The following is a 20,862-nucleotide window of genomic DNA, read 5'->3' as shown; positions in this document are numbered from 1 at the left end:
GTATACATCATGGAAATTTTCCTGACTTACCGTATATACTCGAGTATAAGCCGAGTTTTTCAGCACATTTTTTGTGCTGAAAAACCCCAACTCGGCTTATACTCGAGTCAGTGTCTGTATTATGGCAATTTACATTGTCATAATACAGACAGGGGGCTGTGGGGGCTGCAGAGCGCTTACTTACCTCTCCTGCAGCTCCTGTCAGCTCCCTTCTCCTCCGCGCCGGTCAGTTCAGCAACTCGTTCAGGTCCCAGTGTAAGTCTCACGAGAGCCGAGGGGTCATAGTGCGGCTCTCGCGAGACTTAGTGTGAGCTGACAGAGGGAGCTACACGGACCGGCGTGGAGGAGAAGGGAGCTGACAGGAGCTGCAGGAGAGGTAAGTAAACTCTCAGCCAGCCCCCCTCCACCCCCACTGAACTACCAATGCCACTGGACCACCAGGGAAGGAGAGCCCCCCTCCCTGCCATGTATCAAGCAGGGAGGGGGGACAAAAAAAAAATATTAATAATAATAAAAAAAATGTTTTTAACAAAATAAAATTAAAATAATAAAAAATAATAATAATACTAAAAATGCCCACCCCCCACCAAGGCTCTGCAACACACACACACACACACACACACTGCATCACACACATTGCACTCATACACACACTGCACACATACACACGCTGCACTCATACACACGCTGCACTCATACACACACGCTGCACTCATACACACACGCTGCACTCATACACACACGCTGCACTCATACACACACGCTGCACTCATACACACACGCTGCACTCATACACACACGCTGCACTCATACACACACGCTGCACTCATACACACACGCTGCACTCATACACACACGCTGCACTCATACACACACACTGCACTCATACACACACACACTGCACTCATACACACACTGCATTCATACACACACACACACACACTGCATTCATTATATACACACACTGTAAATAAATATTCAATTAATATAATTTTTTTAGGATCTAATTTTACTTAGAAATTTACCAGTAGCTGCTGCATTTCCCACCCTAGTCTTATACTCGAGTCAATAAGTTTTGTCTGGGACAAAATGGCGTAAACATAATATGCACTGAGGTTATTGCTTAATCCCTTAAGGACACATGACATGTGTGACATGTCAGGATTCCCTTTTATTCCAGAAGTTTGGTCCTTAAGGGATTAAAGACACATCTATGAAAAACAATATGTTCCATTTCGAACACCTTGTCAATTTTCAATATCTCCTAAAGACAAAGTACACAGTTTAAGAAATACAACATTTCATTCTAAAACTTGTAATATTTGCATTTGCCCATAACACCCTCTCCATTAAACTGTGGGCATTTTAGCACATTTCTTCCTTAAATTAGTAAAGCAAAGTTCTCCAGCAGTCTTTAGGTTTTTTGTGCTCCCAGCATCTTTGATCATTGTTGCAACAGTAAAATATCCGTAGTGTGATCTTTGCCTGTAAAGGTGGTTGATTAAAAAGAGCAAAGCTTTTGTCTTGGAAAGAATTGAAAAGAACACCAGGTTCCAGAGCAAGATATTCTTGGATTTGTAATCCAAAGTCTTTAAAGGCCTGTAGAAGTTTACATTCCTTAGATACATTGCTGGAGGTTGTGTTTGTAGAATACCCGGGTATTTGTTGTAGAGTCCAGCTTTCCAAATATTTGGCTAGAATTGGTTGCAGATATTGAATCAGCATCATCTGTTATCACCGTGGTGATGGCGTTGGTATTTGTCTTTGCTTTTTTATTTTGTTTTTTCCATGAAACATTTTTACACCGTTTATGATGTGTATAGATTGGATACTCTCCGATATTCTTTTACTGAATAAATTAATTGACAGCATTTCCAAGACGTTGTCTTAAGTGACATGGATCCCATTATAGGAAATGTTATGTTGATACAGCAATCGAAGTGGATTCTCAAGAACGCCTATTTTTGCTGTATTGGAATCTTTGTAACATCTCAGTGATAGACATCTCAATGACATCAGGTGCTGTTGTACTAAAAAAATTTAACAGGTAAAATCTGTGGAAAAATCTTTACTTTTGTTATACTTTGTATAATAATGATAGATGAAATAGTAACATAGTTAATCTTTCTAGTGTTTTGTTTTAAAGATAAAAACCATTGTATATGATTTAGAGATATAATGGTAATTTGAAGCAGCAAATTATTTACCACCTTTGTTCACAATGGTATGTAAAATTACACTCTCTTTAAATGTTAAAAATACTCTTTTATTCAAAATCTCTCAATCTATTTAGAATAGTTTCTAATTGGAAATATGACGTTAATTATCTTTCTTTGACCTGTTAGGGAAAACACAACTTATTCCCTAATAATAACTACAGTTATTAGTGGCTTAAAATACCAGAAACCCCCAAAGATTGTCTTAAAAACATTTTTTACTAAGATCTGACAGCATTGTGGAAAGTTACGTTCGTAAGATTGGATGCTTAACAATGAGAAACTTAATTGTTTAAGTATATTTTCCAGCGGCTGTTGGGTATAGCTTAAGATGTTTGGATTTTTTATTTCTAAAAGTGAGTTAAGAAAGCACTCAGATACAATATTGAAGATATTTCTATTTTAACTCTACCTTTGTATAAGTGTTTTTTTTTTTTAATTCTTTATTTTTGAAATGTTTTCAATGTCGTTGGTGGAAGGGTACAGAATAAAACAAGGGAGTAAAATTGTTATTACAAAGTTCGCAGAGCTTATTTTCACGGTTAATGACGATCTTACATATGAAACAGGTTTGGTACAATTCAGCTTTGGTTACATTATCTGTTGTTTGTTTATACAATAGTACTCTGTATGTAACATTTGTTGCAGCTCTGATTCTAAGGGTTAGGGAGGGGTACAAAATAGAAAAGGGGGGGATGCGGATGCCCTATCGATTTTTGTTTTTATTATTATTTTGTTAGAATTCTTTATGTATTAGTGGTTTTAATACTTCCATAACAATAGATATCAGAATATGTTGTAACTATAACTGGTTGAAGTGGGGGTATGTTACAATCAGAATATGAATTAATAATCATATGCATGATGTATTGATTAAACAATCAATAGATGTGGCAGGATCATTACCACAAGGTATATGTACCTTTAACCATCACAAACCAAATAAAATTTTCTTGGCATTTGAAAAACGATAAAATATTTTATTACGTGTATTTTAATATATATACATAGAGTGGTATGGATGTTGAATTTATATCTTTGACATATTTTCTCCAGTTTGCAATAGGTGACCTACATGATCAATTTCCAAAATCATCATGTATATCACCTGGACGGGTTAATCCATAATACTCTTTTTACTTTCCTTTGACTATGACTGGCCTTAGCTCTGGCAGACTGAATATGTTTATCATTATAAATAAACTTTGTGATAGTTGAAGTAAAGTTTCTGCCTGTCTTTTAGTTACATTTTAACTGTTGAAGTACTTCACTTATATTAATTAGATTATATCAATCATACCACTCTGCAAACTTAAACGAATATCGAGTAGTTTCTGATTTAATAAAAACATTTTACATTTTCTTTTACGGTTAAAACGTTCATTATTGCAGTTGTTATTGTAATCATATGATCTTTAATTATCATGATTCAATTATTCATCTGGGTAATTAGCTGTTATGCTCTTATGATATATATGGGACACTGGAGACTTGATAAAGACCTAGGTACAGGTCAAAACGTTGCAGTGTCCAATAAACCTGCTTAAATCTATCACAGTGAGTGCCTGAGATTTTTTCTTTTATACTAGGGGACACTAAGACACTAGGAGACTTGGAGACATTGGGACACTGAGACACTGGGAGACTAGGGGACTTTGGGAGACAAGGAAACACTGAGACATTAGGGACACTGGCACACTACAGACATTGAGCGACACCAGGGACACTGGGAGACATGGGGATACTGAGATACTAGGGACACTGGCTGGGAGACATGGGGACACTGGGAGTGCCCCATGTCTCCCTGTGTCCACCAGTGTCCCCATGTCTCTCAGTGTCCCCTAGTGTATCTGTGTCCCCATGTCGCCAAGTGTCACCTAGTGTTTGTATCCCCATGTCTCCCAATGTCCCTTAGAGTCTTTGTCCCCATGTCTCCCAGTGTCCCGATGTCACTAGGACACTAGGGGACACTTAGAGACATTGGGACACTGTGAAACATGGGGACACTGAGACACTGGGAGAGACATGGGGACACTGAGATACATAGGGACACTGAGAGACTAGGGGACTCTGGGAGACTAGGGACACAGACACCAGGGACACTGGGAGACATGGGGACACTGGCTGGGGACATGGGGACACTGAGCGACGAGGGGCCACTGGGAGACATGGGGGACTGTGTCCCTAGTGTCTCAGGGTTCCCATGTTCCCCAGTGTCCCTATGTCTCCCAGTGTCCCAATGTCTCAACGTCCCCAAGTCTCTCACCGTCCCCATGTCTAGCAGGCTCGGAGCTGCTGTCTGGACTCTCTGTGCAGAGCTGCTCCCCTGTGGATCAGTGACTAGAGAGAGGCAGGGAGGGAGATGCTGTAACTTCTTATCCCTGCAAACAGCAACCCCTACTGGCCGGCGCTGGTATTGCAGAAAAATCTCTGTTTATACTGAGACAGACATTTGTATTGCCGGCACCGGCTAGGCAGCCTCAAATACCTGAGAAATACTTCTGAGAAATACCTGGCAACCAAAAGAAATACTTAAGAAATACTTGGCAACCCTAAGAGTAGTGTTTTTTTTTGTTTGTTTTTTTAAATCAATGGGCCTATTCCATGGGCCTGGGCCTGGGCCTGGAGCTGCAGCTCCATTAGCCCCTATGTTAATCTGACCCTGTGTATGAGAACTCTGGAATGTGGATTGGGGGTCTTTTCCTTATATGGCTAGAGTTATACTCTGATGTCAGCATGGGCACATCTATATAGTAACTGAACAAAGGGACATGAGGTCTCTCTCTCCCTCTCTCTCTCTCTTGGCTCTTCTTCCTGTACAAAGATGTAACTCTCCCTTCAGGAGTCCGGCAATTACCATCTGCTGTTGAACATCCATGATCATATACACACATCCTTTGTTGTTTTATTATGTATCAGTAACTAAGAATAAACCGCAAGAAACCGTAAGTCAGATTGCGTATTAGTACTTTTCATTAATATAGACGTATATTAATGTTGCGAGCCTTTGATCCAAGACTATATACACAAAAGACGTATATTTCAATCAACTGGAAAAAGACACAAAAGAAAAGAAGAAGCAACAGAATTTATTACTCCAGGAGACTGGGAATTCCAGGAACGGAATGAACCCAGAAAACCCAGCATAAAGAAAATGAGACATGAAACAGAGAACCAGAAAAAACAAGAAAAACTAAACAAGAATTGTAAAAAGAGTATTGGATACCAGAAGCCATGGCCAGAAATATCCACAGAATGAAACAGGATGTTACAGAACTCCCCTCCTAACGAGCGACCTCCGGGTGCAACTAGCAGCTCTCAGGCTGAGATCAGGAAAGAAGCGAGGATCCTGCAACTAAGCCCTCTTAACTTACCTGAAGCAAGGATTTCCCATCTTTAGCCTTTGATAAATTAGCAGGAGAGTAGTTTGTGGCTTACAATGCCATCTCAAACAACTTTAATTACTTTAGAGAGGTCTCCTGCAAAGGAACCACCAGCCAGGAATGAAGATCCATTCCAGAGAAGGAGCACTGCCATAAAACTGGAACCAGGAACCAGCAGGAACAAAGCATCACAAGGGAACACCTGTAGAGACCACCAAACCGCTTAGCAGATCAACCTCCTCCAGGACAGGTATCAGAAAGTCATCTCTAGCAGACTGGTCCTGATACAGGATCACTTCCATGCAGAATAACCCAGGCAGGACATGATACAGACAGAACAGGTCACGAAAGCTGCAAAGTCCACTCCACAAACACCAAATATTAGTCTACGGCCATACTGTCACGAGTGGCGGTCCGGAGACCGGGACCCATGTATGCCTGATGATGGTAGGAGCTATAGTGTGGAAATTAACAATCAGGATCTAGTGCAGGGTAACCACATGCCCCCTGGTGTTAGGCACCTGTCATGGTTCTCACCGTGACATCCAGAGGGCCAGACATGGTCGCCTCAGAAGCAGGGAATTTGAACCTGGGTACTTTGCGGTCCTGGGCCTGCATTACAGCCTTTTAACCACAGCAGCTCCCATTCTTCTTAGTATGTCTAGCCTTATTCTACCTGGCTATGTCTCCAGCACTAGAGGGCTGGACTTTTTTTCTGTGGCTGCTCCTATCTATCTCAGTCCACCTGAAGCAGATGCCAAATCAGCCAGGTATAAAACACTGCCTTTCTCTGAGGGCAGTGTCAGTTCATTGACTCTGGTTCCTGTATTTGTGTTCTTGATCCAGTGTTCTCCAGGCGGCTCCTGACCTTGGTTTATCTCATCGTTTATCCTGACCTCTGCCATCCTCTGTATTTGGCTTATCTTTGCTTTTGTCCTTGACTGTACTGCGACTTGGAGCTATACCCTGCACAGCCCCCGTGCACAGACTCAAAGCCCAGGTGTCTTCTTATCTGGTCACCTTGATCTGTGTTTATTTGCAAGGGTGAGCGTATAACTCTGCACGTGGGACTCCACATCAGGTAAGATCTTGACAGCACCAGGGTTTGTGCGGCCACATACCAGGGGTGGTGAGGTTAGGGATCAGGGAGAAAAAACAAAAAAAACTAAACGGGAAACAATATTGGGGAAGAGGTGAGGTGGGGGCAAGGAGAAGTAAGGTTGGCAATAGAAAGTTAAGATGATGTGAAGAGGAAGAAAATAAGAGTTTACTAGAAAGAAGAGTAGAGGGGGTGAAATTTACTAGTGTCCAAAATGGTCCCCTCAGTAACTGAGGAGCAGCCATGTGGCAGTGGATGCTGTTAACACCCCTCCCGGTCAGATTGTCCGTTGTCTGTTGATCAACACCCCACTGCCTGTAAACCACACACAAATGTTTCTGGGGCTCGTGACTCAGCCAAAGGAACCCAATATTAATACCCCAGGATAACCAAGCAATTAGGATTAGTTTTTTTTAGTGCTCGGGAGGTAAGTATTCAAGTTCACTATAGCGGGTAGACATGTGCAATTCGTTTCGGTCCGAATATGTATTCGGACGAATTTTGGACAATTCTGACATTCGGGTACTTCCGAATTCCCGAAGTGACGAATTGCCGAAGTTCTGAAGTGCCGAGGTCCCGAAGTTCCGAAATTACTGAATTTCCGAAGTGACGAAGTTCCGAAGCACAGTATTACCTAAGTACTAATATACTTACCCAGTGAAAGAAGAAGAATGTTACATTGTAAATAATTTTAAATAAAAAGTATACAAACATAGCCAGCATTCAGTTGTAAGCATTGCAACACTTACAGCAATCAAGTAACATACATTCATATAAAATGTAAGTTACTTGGCCAGTCAATGTAATGACAGGAATGAATAAGTAGATAACTCCCTAATTCTCACAGTATTAGGGAGCTATCTACTAAAAGGCTGAAAGACCTAAATTGGTCTTTCAGCCAAATTTACTAATACTAAGTAAAGATTACTTAGTATTAGTAAATTATACCCCTACTCGCTGTACCGCGAGTAGGGGCATGTCTATTAAACAGTGAGCAGCCTGTGGCTGCTCAATGTAAAAAAAAAAGTTCCCCCATCCTGAGCCCCTGGCCCCCACTTCTGAGCGGTGGGTGGGGGCCCTAATGTAAAATAATGGGGGGGACCTATTGTCCTCCCCCGGGCCCCCACCCCTGAACGGTGGGTGGGAGCCCTACAGTAAAATAAGGGGGGGACCTAATGTCCTCCCCCTGGCCCCCACCCCTGAGCGGTGGGTGGGGGCCCTAAATACTAATAAGGGGGGGACCTAATGTCCTCCCCCCGGCCCCCACCCCTGAGCGGTGGGTGGGGGCCCTACAGTAAAATAAGGGGGGGGACCTAATGTCCTCCCCCTGGCCCCCACCCCTGAGCGGCGGGTGGGGCTCTAAATTGAAATAAGAGGGGGGACCTAGTGTCCTCTCCCCTGGCCCCCACCCCTCAGCTGCGGGTGGGCGCCCTAAATACTAATAAGGGGGGGGACCCAAGGTCCTCCCCCCTGGCCCCCACCCCTAAACAGCGGGTGGGGGCCCAAAAAAAATCCCCCCAGGTGACTAGGGGTCCCCAAACCCCTAGTCACCCCCTCTCCCCGCAATAAAAATGATCCCCCTACCTACCCCCCTCACCCTAAAAACTAATGAGGGGGGGACCTTTAACTAAGTACCTGTAAAAAAAATAAAACTTTCCATTCAATGTTTTCTTTCTTCTAAAATCTTATTTTTTCAGCCCCAAAAAAGGGCAAATAAAAAAACCATAATAACCGACGCAATTATATAAAAAAAAAAAAAAGAGCGCAAAAAAAAATAATCCTTCTTCACCCGGCGAGGGCTCCGCACAGACTGAGCTCTGCAGGGCGGGGGAAGGCTTATAAAGCCTTGCCCCGCCCTGCAATTAGGCTCAGAGCACTCTGATTGGTGGGTTTAAGCCATTCAATCAGAGTGCTCTGACAGGTAAATGAAGAGACTGACAGGTAAGTCTCTACATTTACCTGTCACAGCACTCTGATTGGTTGGTTTGAAATCCACCAATCAGAGTGCTCTGTGTCATTTTACACAGCGTGTGAAAGTTCTTTGGAATTTTCCCACGCTGTGTCATTTGACTCATAACTCTCTGATTGGTTACTTAATCCACCAATCAGAGAGTTATGAGTCAAATTACACAGCGTGGGAAAATTCCAAAGAACTTTCCCACGCTGTGTAAAATGACACAGAGCACTCTGATTGGTGGATTTCAAACCAACCAATCAGAGTGCCGTGACAGGTAAATGTAGAGACTTACCTGTCAGTCTCTTCATTTACCTGTCAGAGCACTCTGATTGGATGGCTTAAGCCCACCAATCAGAGTGCTCTGAGCCTAATTGCAGGGCAGGGCAAGGCTTTATAAGCCTTCCCCCGCCCTGCAGAGCTCAGTCTGCGTGGAGCCCTCCATGGGTGAAGATGGATTAATTTGTTTTAGCTTTTTTTTTTTTTTTTTATTGCGTCGGTTATTATGGTTTTTTATTTGGCCTTTTTGGGGGCTGAAAAAAGAAGATTTTAGAAGAAAGAAATTAGGTCCCCCCTTATTAGTATTTAGGGCCCCCACCCGCCGCTCAGGGGTAGGGGCCAGGGGGGTGGGGACATTAGGTCCCCCCTTATTAGTATTTAGTGCCCCCACCCGCCGCTCAGGGGTGGGGCCAGGGGGAGGACCTTAGGTCCCTCCCCTTATTTAACTGTAGGGCCCCCACCCACTGCTCAGGGGTGGGGGCGGGGGGGAGGACATTAGGTCCCCCCCTTATTAGTATTTAGGGCCCCCACCCACCGCTCAGGGGTGGGGGCCAGGGGGAGGACATTAGGTCCCCCCTTATTTTACTGTAGGGCCCCCACCCACCGCTCAGGGGTGGGGGCAAGGGGGAGGACATTAGATCCCCCCTTATTATAATTTATGGCCCCCACCCACTGCTCAGGGGTGGGGGCCAGGGGGAAGGACATTAGGTCCCCCCCTTATTCTGATTTAGGGCCCCCACCCGCCACTCAGGGGTGGGGGCCAGGGGGAGGACAATAGGTCACCCCCCCCATCATTTTACGTTAGGGCCCCCACCTGCCGTTCAAGGGTTGGGGCCGGGGGGTACTATTTTTTATTTTATTTTTAAACAGAGAGCAGTCACAGGCTGCTCACTGTTTACTAGACATGCCCCTACTCGCGGTATAGCGAGTAGGGGCAAAATTTACTAATACTAAGTAATTTTTACTTAGTATTAGTAAATTTGGCTGAAAGACCAATTTAGGTCTTTCAGCCTTTTGGTAGATAACTCCCTAATACCGTGGGAATTACGGAGTTATCTACCAAGCGGCTGCAAGAGAAGTTCCGAAGTTTCGAAGTGCTGAAGTGCCGAAGTTCCGAAGTCTTGAAGTGCCGAATTGCCGAAGTCCCAAATTGCGAAAATCACGAATTTCGGAATGCCGAACCGAACCAAAAATGTTCCCCATGCACATGCCTAATAGCGGGTGTGGCATACCAATTATGTTATAGGGGCTTCGAAACAACCGCTGTGGCTGAGTGCGGGTCTAACAGAGTCAGAGGTCTAACAGAGACATTACGTAATACAATGATATTTACAGTTTCCCTCCCTTCATATACCCTCTTGTTCAGGGGAGTGTGGGAGACGGAGAGTCCTGCCCCTTTTGGTACTGGGAGTAATGTGTAAAACCCCCAAGCCTCTCCCCCACCCTTGCTAATAATAAAACAATCCCCCTTTTCTCTCTTTTCTGTATGCTTCCAACCCCATTCCTTTTCTTCTTGTTTTTTTTTTTGCTTTTTTATATATAAATATTTATTGTCTCCCCTTTTGTGTATTTTACAGTGTCCCTTTATTACAGTGCACAGTAGATATAGAGCAACGTTTTAACTGTATACCGGTCTTTGTCAGTGTTAATGGCATACAGTTCCCATGATTCCTTGAATGTAATGGGAGGTGTAATGGGAGGTGGGGGGATGAAGAAGTTTAGAACAGCTCAAGCTCAGCCCAGCTTAATTTAATATAAATGTAATGAATTAATAGCTTTTTATATGAATAGAGAAATACTGCAGCTTCAAATTACCCTTTGTTAACTGGTAGTGATCTTCAAATTGATAGTTAAAATAAACAATATCACCTAAACAACTTTATCTTAATGAAGCAGTTTTGGTGTATCTATCATGCCCCTGCAGTCTCACTACTCAGTTCTCTGCAATTTAAGAGTAAAATGACTTTGTTTATAAAGCCCTAGTCACACCTTCCTGCATGTGACTTGCACAGCCTTCCTAAACACTTCCTGTAAAGAAAGTTCTAATCGTTACACTTACTGTATTAAAAATTCTGTTTAATTTAGATTTTCTTGTCTTCTGCTCTGTTAATAGCTAATAATAAATTTGCTAGATCCAACAGCAGCCTTCTGTGTGTGATTAAAGTTCTATTTGCAAAGCAAGAGAAAAAAACAAAACTTTTAAGTAAGTTACATCTGATTAAACCATTTGGTTTTTTTTATGCAAGCAATGTGAGTCACAGCCAGGGGAGGTGTGGCTAGGGAACAGAAACAAAAGTAAATTAACTCCTAAATGGCAGTGAATTGAGCAGTCAAACTTTAGTGGCATGATCAATACCAGGCCTGCACAACCTGCGGCCAGATGTTTTTGAACTACAACGCCCATGATTCTTTGAATAAAACAGCCAACTCCGCTGATTAATTTAATGAAACAGCCAATGCCCATGTTTTTTTTTTCTTCTTCTTATCTTGGCTGATAGCCAGGGGATTATGGGAGTTGTAGTTAAAAATCTGGGGGGGCACAGGTTGTGCAGGCCTGATCTGTACAGTAAACCTGCTTCATTAAGCTAGTTGTTTTGGTGACTATAGTGTTTAAAGGACAACTGTCATCACATTTTCACTTACTGCTTTTAAAAGTTTCACATTTTTTTGGAAATGTCTAACAAAATTACATTTTCTGTACTAAAACGTGATTCTGCGTTCTCTATTATTGAGTGTACTCAACTCGATATAGTATGCAAGTCTACTTCCTTAGCTTAATGTGAACAACTCCAATGTATTTCCTTTTATGTAAAGAAATGATAAACTTTCAAGTGAAAAAAAGTTTTATATTTAATGAAACTTAATGATTTTTTTTTATTAACATGATTTATATTCATGTTAGCGTTGGCTCAGACTCCACTCCACTCCACTGTTATTTGAGCAACTGTTGCTCAACCTAAACGTGCCTGCTTCTGCAATTTGACACAGAGCAATCACAGCAGCAGGCAAGTTAGGTTGAGCAGCAGTTGCTTAGATGAGAGTAGAGTGTGACCTGATATGGCTGCTCAGACAAATAAAGGTGAAATTTTCTAAAACAAAATAATTCAGAATTCAGAATTTATCACTTGATAGCTTTATGGATGAATAGAGCGATCCAGTGAAACAATGTGTTCCTCCTTTCACAAGTCGTAATCTTCAACGTAATGGGTTAATCCAAGCACCTTGACTACTTTAAAGGGATTTTAAGTAGTCATGGTGCCTGAAGTCTTTATGGCCAGCGTTTTTTGTTTTGTTTTTTTAACTGCTGCCAGAGGTGTAACTCCAGTTTCAGCATCACCATAGGGGTGTCATAAGCCAGTCAAGAACTACAATTTAGGGCTGACTAATTTCAATAATGTGCAACTTCCGTTGAACAGAATGACAGTCATTGGCTGTGAGTGGTCAGCAGATGTTTTCTGCCAGTGAATATCAACCACCCCAACTTCTGTGGTGGCCCAGTTGCAGAAGCTTGAAGCGTGGAACTGGGCCACCATGAAGCACTGGAGCCTGAGTTGAATGGAACTGGGTATGGGTCAAAAAACATATAATTTGTCTTTACTTGGTTCATGCCACAAGGTGGTAAACCTTGTATTTTCTATAAGAACCAGTTATAGTCCAATGGGCTTAACTTCCGGTTTGGGGAATCAGTTAATCTCTATATTATTTAGAAGTCCACATAATCCATTAATTGGTAAGTTGGTTTCTAACCTTCAATGAATGTGCATGTTTTTCCATTATATTAGCAATGAAACCAAACCACTATCACTAAGGCTATATAAGACACTCATATCCTTCCACAAATTACTTTTTGCATATTATAATTTCAGAGCTCATGGAAAAACATGATTTATGTACAGTGGGAGAAGGTGGTGGCAGAGACTCAAAGACGGCAAGGCATTCGAGGGAGTGAAAAAAAAACAGAGCAGCAAATGGAAACAAATGTAAAGAGTGAAGAAAATGCAGAAAAGAAGCGCTTTGTGAAAAGATTGCAAGAGAGAGTACAAGAGAGACGAATGGAAGAGTCAATTCAACGAGTAAGGAAATTTTTCTCTCTAAGCAATTTAAAGACAAAATGAAAAGCTTTAACACCTTAAGGACCGGGTGTTTCATGTTGTCATCACAAACTGGTCTCTTAAGTTGCCACTTTCCACACGGAATGTCCCCGTATTTAGAATTGATAACTCTGTACACAGCCCTACAGTCATTTAATTGAGTGTATCATTTCATTTTAGAATAAGATTCTCAACGGCCAGGTTGTAATGACAACATAGGCAGCCATTGATCTTATAGGGTGCTAATAATTGAAATATGTGGAATAGCGCTACTTACGATAAACTTGTTGAATGTACCTAACTATTTATCTTAGCTTTATTTGGCATTAATTCTAGTTATTGTATTCTGAAACAGTCTTCTACCATAGACCGTAAATTCATCAGCAGTTGAAGCTGCTACTTTGATTCAGACTTGGATAAGTGTTCTAGAACTAGAACACAAGGGGGAATTAAGCTTGTTATATATGCACACAAAACCATCTTCATCTTGTTACTGTGGACACAGGTATCTTGGCTCCAAAGATATGGTTCTGGAGTCAAGTGTCACACAGCCACTTCTGGTCTTCACAGCCTATTTTTTAACTACATTATTTTCTGACCTACTCACTCATCCCCTACTGCACAGAGACCTTGTTTGCATTTCATTTACATGGCATCTTCTGAGTGTCATTGCCATGGGGGACGTGCCTTGTTTCTTGGGTGTGTGGTGAAAGTTAAGCTGTTGTAATAAATGTAGTTTTGAGCACTGCCCTACAAACATTGACGCATTCATTTTGAGGAGATTCTGACACTGTACAGAAATCTTTGTGTTTTTCTGTATCTGCTACCTTGTGATGCAAAAGGCTGACATGTGGCTCTTCCTTTCTTCACTCCTTGGGGCTTGCTATACGCAGAATTTCTCCAAGCCCAGGGCTATATTTGCATCTTCCAATCAAATTTTTGGTTTCTTCTGTATAGATTTACTCCACTGCTAGGCTCAGCTCAGTTTTTCATGCACTTCAGTTCAGTGTTATCCACGGTGCTTGAACTTGAAGTTCTATAACTTTACTGCAAAATTTGCTTTATTTATTTGTAATGGGTCTTGATCCACCAGTACCTCCGCCAAACACCATGCCGTATACTCCAGAGTGTTTCTTACTTCGGCATTAAAGGAATTTTTGGTTTATTTAAACAAAGGTTTTATGGATGTCTCCAGAACCGCAAGATGGCAATTTTTTCGCTTAATGCTTCAATAGTATGTATTCTATTACAGAATCTTAGAGCTGCACTGGGCCATACATGGCGTGTTATTAAAGGGACACTATAGTCAACAACTTTATCTTAATGAAACAGTTTTGGTGTATAGAACATGCCCCTGCAGCCTCACTGCTTAATCCTTTGCCATTTAGGAGTTAAATCCCTTTGTTTATAAACTCTAGTCACACCTCCCTGCATGTGACTTGCAAAGCCTTCCATAAACACTTCCTGTAAAGAGAGCCCTATTTAGGCTTTCTTTATTGCAAGTTTTGTTTAACCCCTTAAGGACCAAACTTCTAGAATAAAAGGGAATCATGACATGTCACACATGTCATGTGTCCTTAAGGGGTTAATTAAGATTTTCTTATCCCCTGCTATGTTAATAGCTTGCCAGACCCTGCAAGAGCCTCCCGTATGTGATTTAAGTTAAATTTAGAGATTGAGATACAATTATTTAAGGTAAATTACATCTGTTTGAAAGTGAAACCAGTTTTTTTTTTCTCATGCAGGCTCTGTCAATCATAGCCAGCGGAGGTGTGGCTAGGGCTGCATAAACAGAAACAAAGTGATTTAACTCCTAAATGACAGTGAATTGAGCAGTGAAATTGCAGGGGAATGATCTATACACTAAAACTGCTTTATTTAGCTAAAGTAATTTAGGTGACTATAGTGTTCCTTTAATAGAAGTAGCACACCTATGCAGCTGCCTCTATTTCTGTCTTTTGCAGGAATTCCCTGAACTAATAAATGTCTGTCCAGGGATTTTTTTTGCAGGAAATCCCAGGGAATGTTTTTTTTTGTGTGCATGCATGGGACTTTTGTACAGCTCTTTCCATTTCCCCTAAGCTGTTAGGGGAAATGGAAAGATAAGATATGATGTATATAACGCTACCCTCACCTCTGCCCTGGACTCTGCAGCCCCACTCCAAACATGCACCACCACTAAGTCGACCTGCTACCTGCAGAGATGCTCCCATTTAGCTGACAGCTGTTGAAGGAAGTCTTGCACTTTGTCAGACTTTCTCCATTATAAATTAATCTTGTGTTCGTACACTTTTCTTCTCTCATTAATTCATGCCCCAGCAATCCCAGGAGTCTCTTTGATACCTTTATCTCTCTCCTTACATATTCTCCGGCATCCCCGGGACTGGGGTGTTCTATATTTAGGGTGAGTTTCATTGGGGTCGCCCCACCTGGCTTTCGCAAAGTCATTCTACGCAATAAGGATTCCCCGTTTCTGTCCACCCTATCTAGGGCACTTTGTGGGTTGTAGCCCCACGCTGGCCCTGCATTCCAACCCGCCGCTCTCCAGGAACTGCAGTCATGTCCCCAATAGTCATCTGTCACATATATATATATGGGTCTTTTATTATGGGTATGTCTTTGTATACTGTTGAGAGCAATGACTGTGGTAAAGAACAGCTGACAATGTCACAATTATCAAATGTAAAGGTGGCCACATGTGTGTTAGATGAGTTGTACCAAAATGTATAAACATGATTATCTTTAGTAATGGCAACTTGTTGGGCTCTTATCAGGCCTAGCAGCAGAAAGATATACTGGAGATTTATGGCTTGGGACAGTCCGCTTCCTCTAGGGCTGGAACCTTCTTGCAGTGGGAGGCGTGTACCCAAGTGCTTTTTCCGGCTAATATAACTGCAGTAGCTGTGACTAAAAGGACTTGGAAGGGACCATCATATCTTGGCTCAAGAGTATTTTTCCTCACAGTCATAACCAGAACCCATTCACCAGGGAGTAGTCGGTGGGTGCCTGTATCAGACTCTGGATCTAGAATGGAAGAAAACAGACTTCTTTGGTTACTACTGATGCAGTGAAGGCCGGGCCTTGGTCGCTCTCTGTAACTTCTGGAACCCTGTATCTGCATACTACTTCGGTGAGCAGGCGTTTGGCGGTAGTCTTGGCTGTCATGTTAGTGACTGGGTAGGCTTCTGGCCATCCTGAGAACATATCCACTATGACTAGTGCATATTCATACCGGTCACTCTTTGGCATTTGGATGTGGTCAACTTGGATCCTCTGAAAGGGGTAATGTGGTTTGGTCAGATGTTTCGGGGGGGGGGGGGGGTTCACCACCCTGCCTGGGTTGCTTTTGGCACAGACAGTGCAGGATCTGCAATAATTGTCAGTCAGAGAGGTGATTCCAGGTGCTTCATAGTATTTACCAATCAGTGAATTCATGAGGGTCTTGGACAGGTGTGCAGCCCCGTGGGCCCACTGGAACACTGCTGAGCACATGCTTCTGAGTAAACAGAACTTGAGATTGTTGGAGTACAACCCATTTTTAAGGGTTGCCCCTTTTTGTTTTCAGCTTTGTCTTTCTTCAGGATCAGCAGCTGCTTGTCGTTCCTTCAGGAGCTTGAGGTCTGTAGGTAAGGTCTGCATAGTGAATATGGGTATGGGATTTTCTTCAGCGGGCACTCTTCTGTCCACTTCCGTTGGCACATATGCAGCCTGCTTGGCGGCTTCATCAGCTATATAAACAAACGGAGATCCTTGTATCAAGGGGATCCTAAAGGGTAGTTCAATATACACAAATATACCAAAATCTAGTGGTGATACTAGATGGAGGGAGACAATACGCAGGCAAAATAGTGTCTGCAAACGTAGTACTGCTCTCCCAGGGACAGTATTACCTTTTAGGGTTAGTTTACCGTTCAATGTGAGAGGAGGTTTTCTGCTCCCTGCAGCACCTTATTGCACCCTATTTAGCTATTGTGGAGGAAGGGGATTATTGCTTTGGGCAGGAATTTGTTCCCGCTTTTGCATATACTTATTATGTGAGGGGTTTTGGGGTATTTTTTAATTTTTATTACTCTTACTCTCCTTCCCCACCTTAAGTATTTGATTTTCTCATTTTACCCTACCCACTTTACTATATTTTAGCTACTGTGGAGGAAGGGGTTCATTTTTATGGGCAGGAGTTTTTTCATATACTCCGTATATACCAATTGTGGGGGGGCTGTTGGGGTCTGCTTGAGACTTGTAGCCCTTACTTATCCCCCCCCCCCAATATCTGGTAACCCATCTTTCCCGCCCCTCCTTTTATTTCCCCTAAGGGTCTCCGTTTATTTTGTTGCAATTTCTTTGGGTTACCCCCTACTTTGTAGCTCTCTATTAGGCATTCTAGGTCCCCTCTGATATTCCCTACGTTCTTTAGTGGGAATACAGATCGACCATTATTTTGTCTTTCATCAGCTATATAGTTGCCCTGTGCTTCCTCCGAGTTCAGTCTTCCGTGAGTCTTAACCTTTAGTATGGCCACTTCTTCAGGGAGAAGTAGGGCATCCATCAGCTCCTTAATAGCCATGCTGTGCTTGACTGGTGTGCCAGTTGCTGTGAGAAATCCCCTTGTCTTCCAGATTAGTCCGAAGTCATGTGCCACGCCTAGTGCATATCTTGAGTCAGTGTAGATATTGGCGTGCTTTCCCTCAGCGATCCTGCATGCTGTGGTGAGAGCTTGTAGCTCGGCTTCTTGAGTGGACATGGATGAGGGAAGTGGGGATGCTTGGAGCACTGTGTCCACTGTGGTGACGGCAAATCCAGTGTGATATCTTCCTGGTTTATCAGCATACCTGGAGCCATCCACAAACAGGGTGAGGTCAGGTTCTAGTAGGGCAGTTTCATGCACCGGTGGGTGATGCGTTGTTTCCATTTTCATTTGTTCTAAGCAATCATGTGGTGCATCTGGATCCTGGTCTGTGGGGGGGCGTCAGGGCATATTTCTGTGTGCAATTGAGGGTAGCCAGTTGCTCTGCAGTTCACAGTTCGCTTGATGACACCCTCTTCAGAGAGCTGGGTTTGGTCTGCGGTGCTCCATGATTTAGCCAGTGGGCCAAGTTCTTTCCATGAAATCTGTGGAGACTTGGAGAAAGAAATGTGATGGACAGCCACACTCCAGTGGTGATATAGGTGGCCTACCTCCATAGGCAGGAGGATTGTGGCTAGGCAATTGCCTTTGAGGTCACAGAACAGATCAGTTATGGTAAGGCGTACCTCCACCAGCTGGAACAGTTCTTCTCCGTAATGGGGTTCGGGTCCTGGGGTGATTCTGAACCACAAGGTGCAATGGGGGAAAGCCTAGGCATCATGGGGGACAAGGGGCTTGCGCACTTCCATGCGAAAAATGGAGTCTGGGAGGTTGTACCAATAGTGGGGAATTCCCCCAATTGAAAGTGGCAGAAGAGTGGCCAGTTTGAGGGAGTAGCATCTTTGCAAGGATACATTATCTGGCAACAGAAGGAAGCATTGTAAGCCGGATGGCGGCAATGTCCTGGGGAGCAAGGATGGTGAGTTTATGTCCAAGGATCAAATCACTTGTCTTGTCAATGAGGGCCTGTGCTGCGAATACTGCTCGAAGACAGGAGGGGCCCCCTCTTGCCACGGGGTCTAGTTGGCATGGGTAGTAGCCAATGCGGCATTGGCGGGAGCCATGGGACTGTGTGAGGATTCCAGAGGCATGGCCCAACCTTTCAGACACGAACAGCTTGAAGGGTTTCCTATTATCAGGAAGGCCCAGCGTGGGCGCAGAGGAGATTGCATGTTGCAAAGCAAAGAAGCTGGACAAGGCTTCAGGGTATAGAGAAAATGGTTCAGTCATCATAGAGTGGCTGCATCAGGGTGGAGGAACACTGAAGAAGGCATTAGCCAAGTAAACCACTGTAAAATGCTTTGCCGTAGGTGGAACTCCTGACAGGAGAGTATGATAGGGATGTCCAGAATGGTTGCATCGCTGGTAGCTCTGAGGTCTTGGACCATCCTGTACTTTTCTGGTTTACCCTTTTCAGTCTTCTTCTTCACGGGGAATAGGGGAGTGTTGCAGGGAGATTCACATTTGACCAGGGCACCTTTTGATAATAGACTTTCAACTTGTTTGGAGATAGTGAGGGCCTGGGCAGGCCTCAGAGGATATTGCGGTTTACGGGGTGGATTGACACCTTGGAGCAATTTCACCACGACAGGGGGGACTTGGAGACGTCCAATGTCATCTGGGCCGGTGGACCATCCCTTGGCAGGAATTCTGTCAAAGGCACTGGGGGGATCATATAGGACCCTTACATCCCTTTTTGGAGACTCCATATGGAGCAGGAGGGGTATGGAGCAGAGGGCTGCAGTGTCAGTAGTGGACAGGGGGGAGGACAAGTGTATCTGGCCGCCTGGGGTAAAAGAGATAGAGGCTTGGAGAAGGGAGAGGACATCTGCTCCTAACAGGTTAATTGGGCAGGTAGAGGACACCACAAAACGGGCCAGGAGGTCCGGGTAGGTGGCCACTTGTAAAGGCTTAGTAAGCTGGCTACTTTGGGGAGTGCCATCTACACCTACGCATGAAACATCAATATTGGAGAGGAAAGAGGAGTCAGATAGGTCTTGCTCTCTAAGGACGCTTCGGGCTGCGCCTGTGTCAACTAAAAAGGTGGTTGGGTGGCCTTCCACAGGCAGGACCACCGTGGCTAGGGGCCCTCCCTTATCCCCTGTAGAAACACAGGTTTTCCAGTTACCTATTGTACAAGATCAAGAAGGGCACGGTCTGGGCCAGTGTAAGGGCGGCTGGCTGATGCAGGGGGAGGCGGTGGATATTGGACAGCAGGCTGGCTGGGTGGGGAAGGGGAATAACCGGCAGTAGGGTAACTGGCAGCAGGGTAAGAAGCTACAGGGTAACTGGGGGCTGAGAACTGGGAATAACCTGCTGCGGGGTGGGGCTGCCTCACATCCCGCATAAACTGTCTAGGGGCCCTAGGAACTGCACAGTCTCTCCTGAAATGACCAGATTGACCACAGTTAAAACACCCTCTCTGTGCTTGCTGCACAGGAGGCTGGCCCATAGGATGGCTTAGGGCCTGGCTCTCAGGGAGGCTTGAAGGTTGGTGTTGGTGTACAGGGCGAGAGAACATGAGAGGGGTTGGCTTCCTAAGTGGGGGTAGTTGGGCCCTTTACAACCTAGGCTCTTTGCAACCAGCCAGAGGGTATCCAGAGGAAATATTCTGTACTCAGGGCGGGACAGGATTAGGCCTTTTCAAATGGATTCTTTAAGGCCTGCCACGAAGGCTGCAGAGAGCATCTAGGTATGGGCTTTGTTATATAAACTGAAACCCAGGTCAGAGAAGATTTGGGACAATCTGGAATGGTACTTCTCCACCTATTCTATGTTATCCTGAATGACATCGTTAATACAGGTAGCCTGGTCAGCTAATTTATCTTGAGCCCACAGCTTAAGTTGTTCACAGAATTCAACCCCGGAGGCGAAGTCAGACTCATTAATGAGTCGAGAATTGGAGAAGCTTCTCTCCATAATGGGCCAATAGGCATCGCCTGCTTTAATTTCACAAAGGCTAAACAAATCATGCCATGCAGCGGAATAGGTCTTTTGGATCTGGGCAATCTTTTGGTAGAAGGGCATGGGCTGTTTCTCTGGATCTGGGAGAGAGCCCACCAGAGTTGCGGCCTGGGACAGGGTGAAGGAAACATACATACATCTGTAAGAAACTGGACTTTGGCGTTCTCGTCCCGGGGAACTCTAGGATTCTCAATACGGGGTTGGGAGAGAGAGCCACCATACTGGCTTCCATCGTCAAGGGGTGGGATCAGA

General features: G+C 43.9%; 1 protein-coding gene across 1 annotated transcript in view; it reads left to right on the top strand.

The window, feature by feature from the left end:
• LOC134603273 (meiosis-specific nuclear structural protein 1-like) overlaps positions 1 to 20,862 on the top strand; it is a 115,470-nt gene that overhangs the window by 46,691 nt on the left and 47,917 nt on the right. The window contains exon 2 of the mRNA XM_063449087.1: positions 12,798 to 13,004. Within this exon, the coding sequence (XP_063305157.1) occupies positions 12,798 to 13,004 (207 nt within the window). The remainder of the gene's footprint in view (positions 1 to 12,797; positions 13,005 to 20,862) is intronic.

This window comes from Pelobates fuscus, chromosome 3 (genome assembly GCF_036172605.1).
Source record: "Pelobates fuscus isolate aPelFus1 chromosome 3, aPelFus1.pri, whole genome shotgun sequence".
In the NCBI taxonomy this organism is placed as follows: Eukaryota; Metazoa; Chordata; class Amphibia; order Anura; family Pelobatidae; genus Pelobates; species Pelobates fuscus.
The sequence above is the reverse complement of the archived record's forward strand: the minus strand, read 5'-3'. Positions and strand labels throughout refer to the sequence as shown.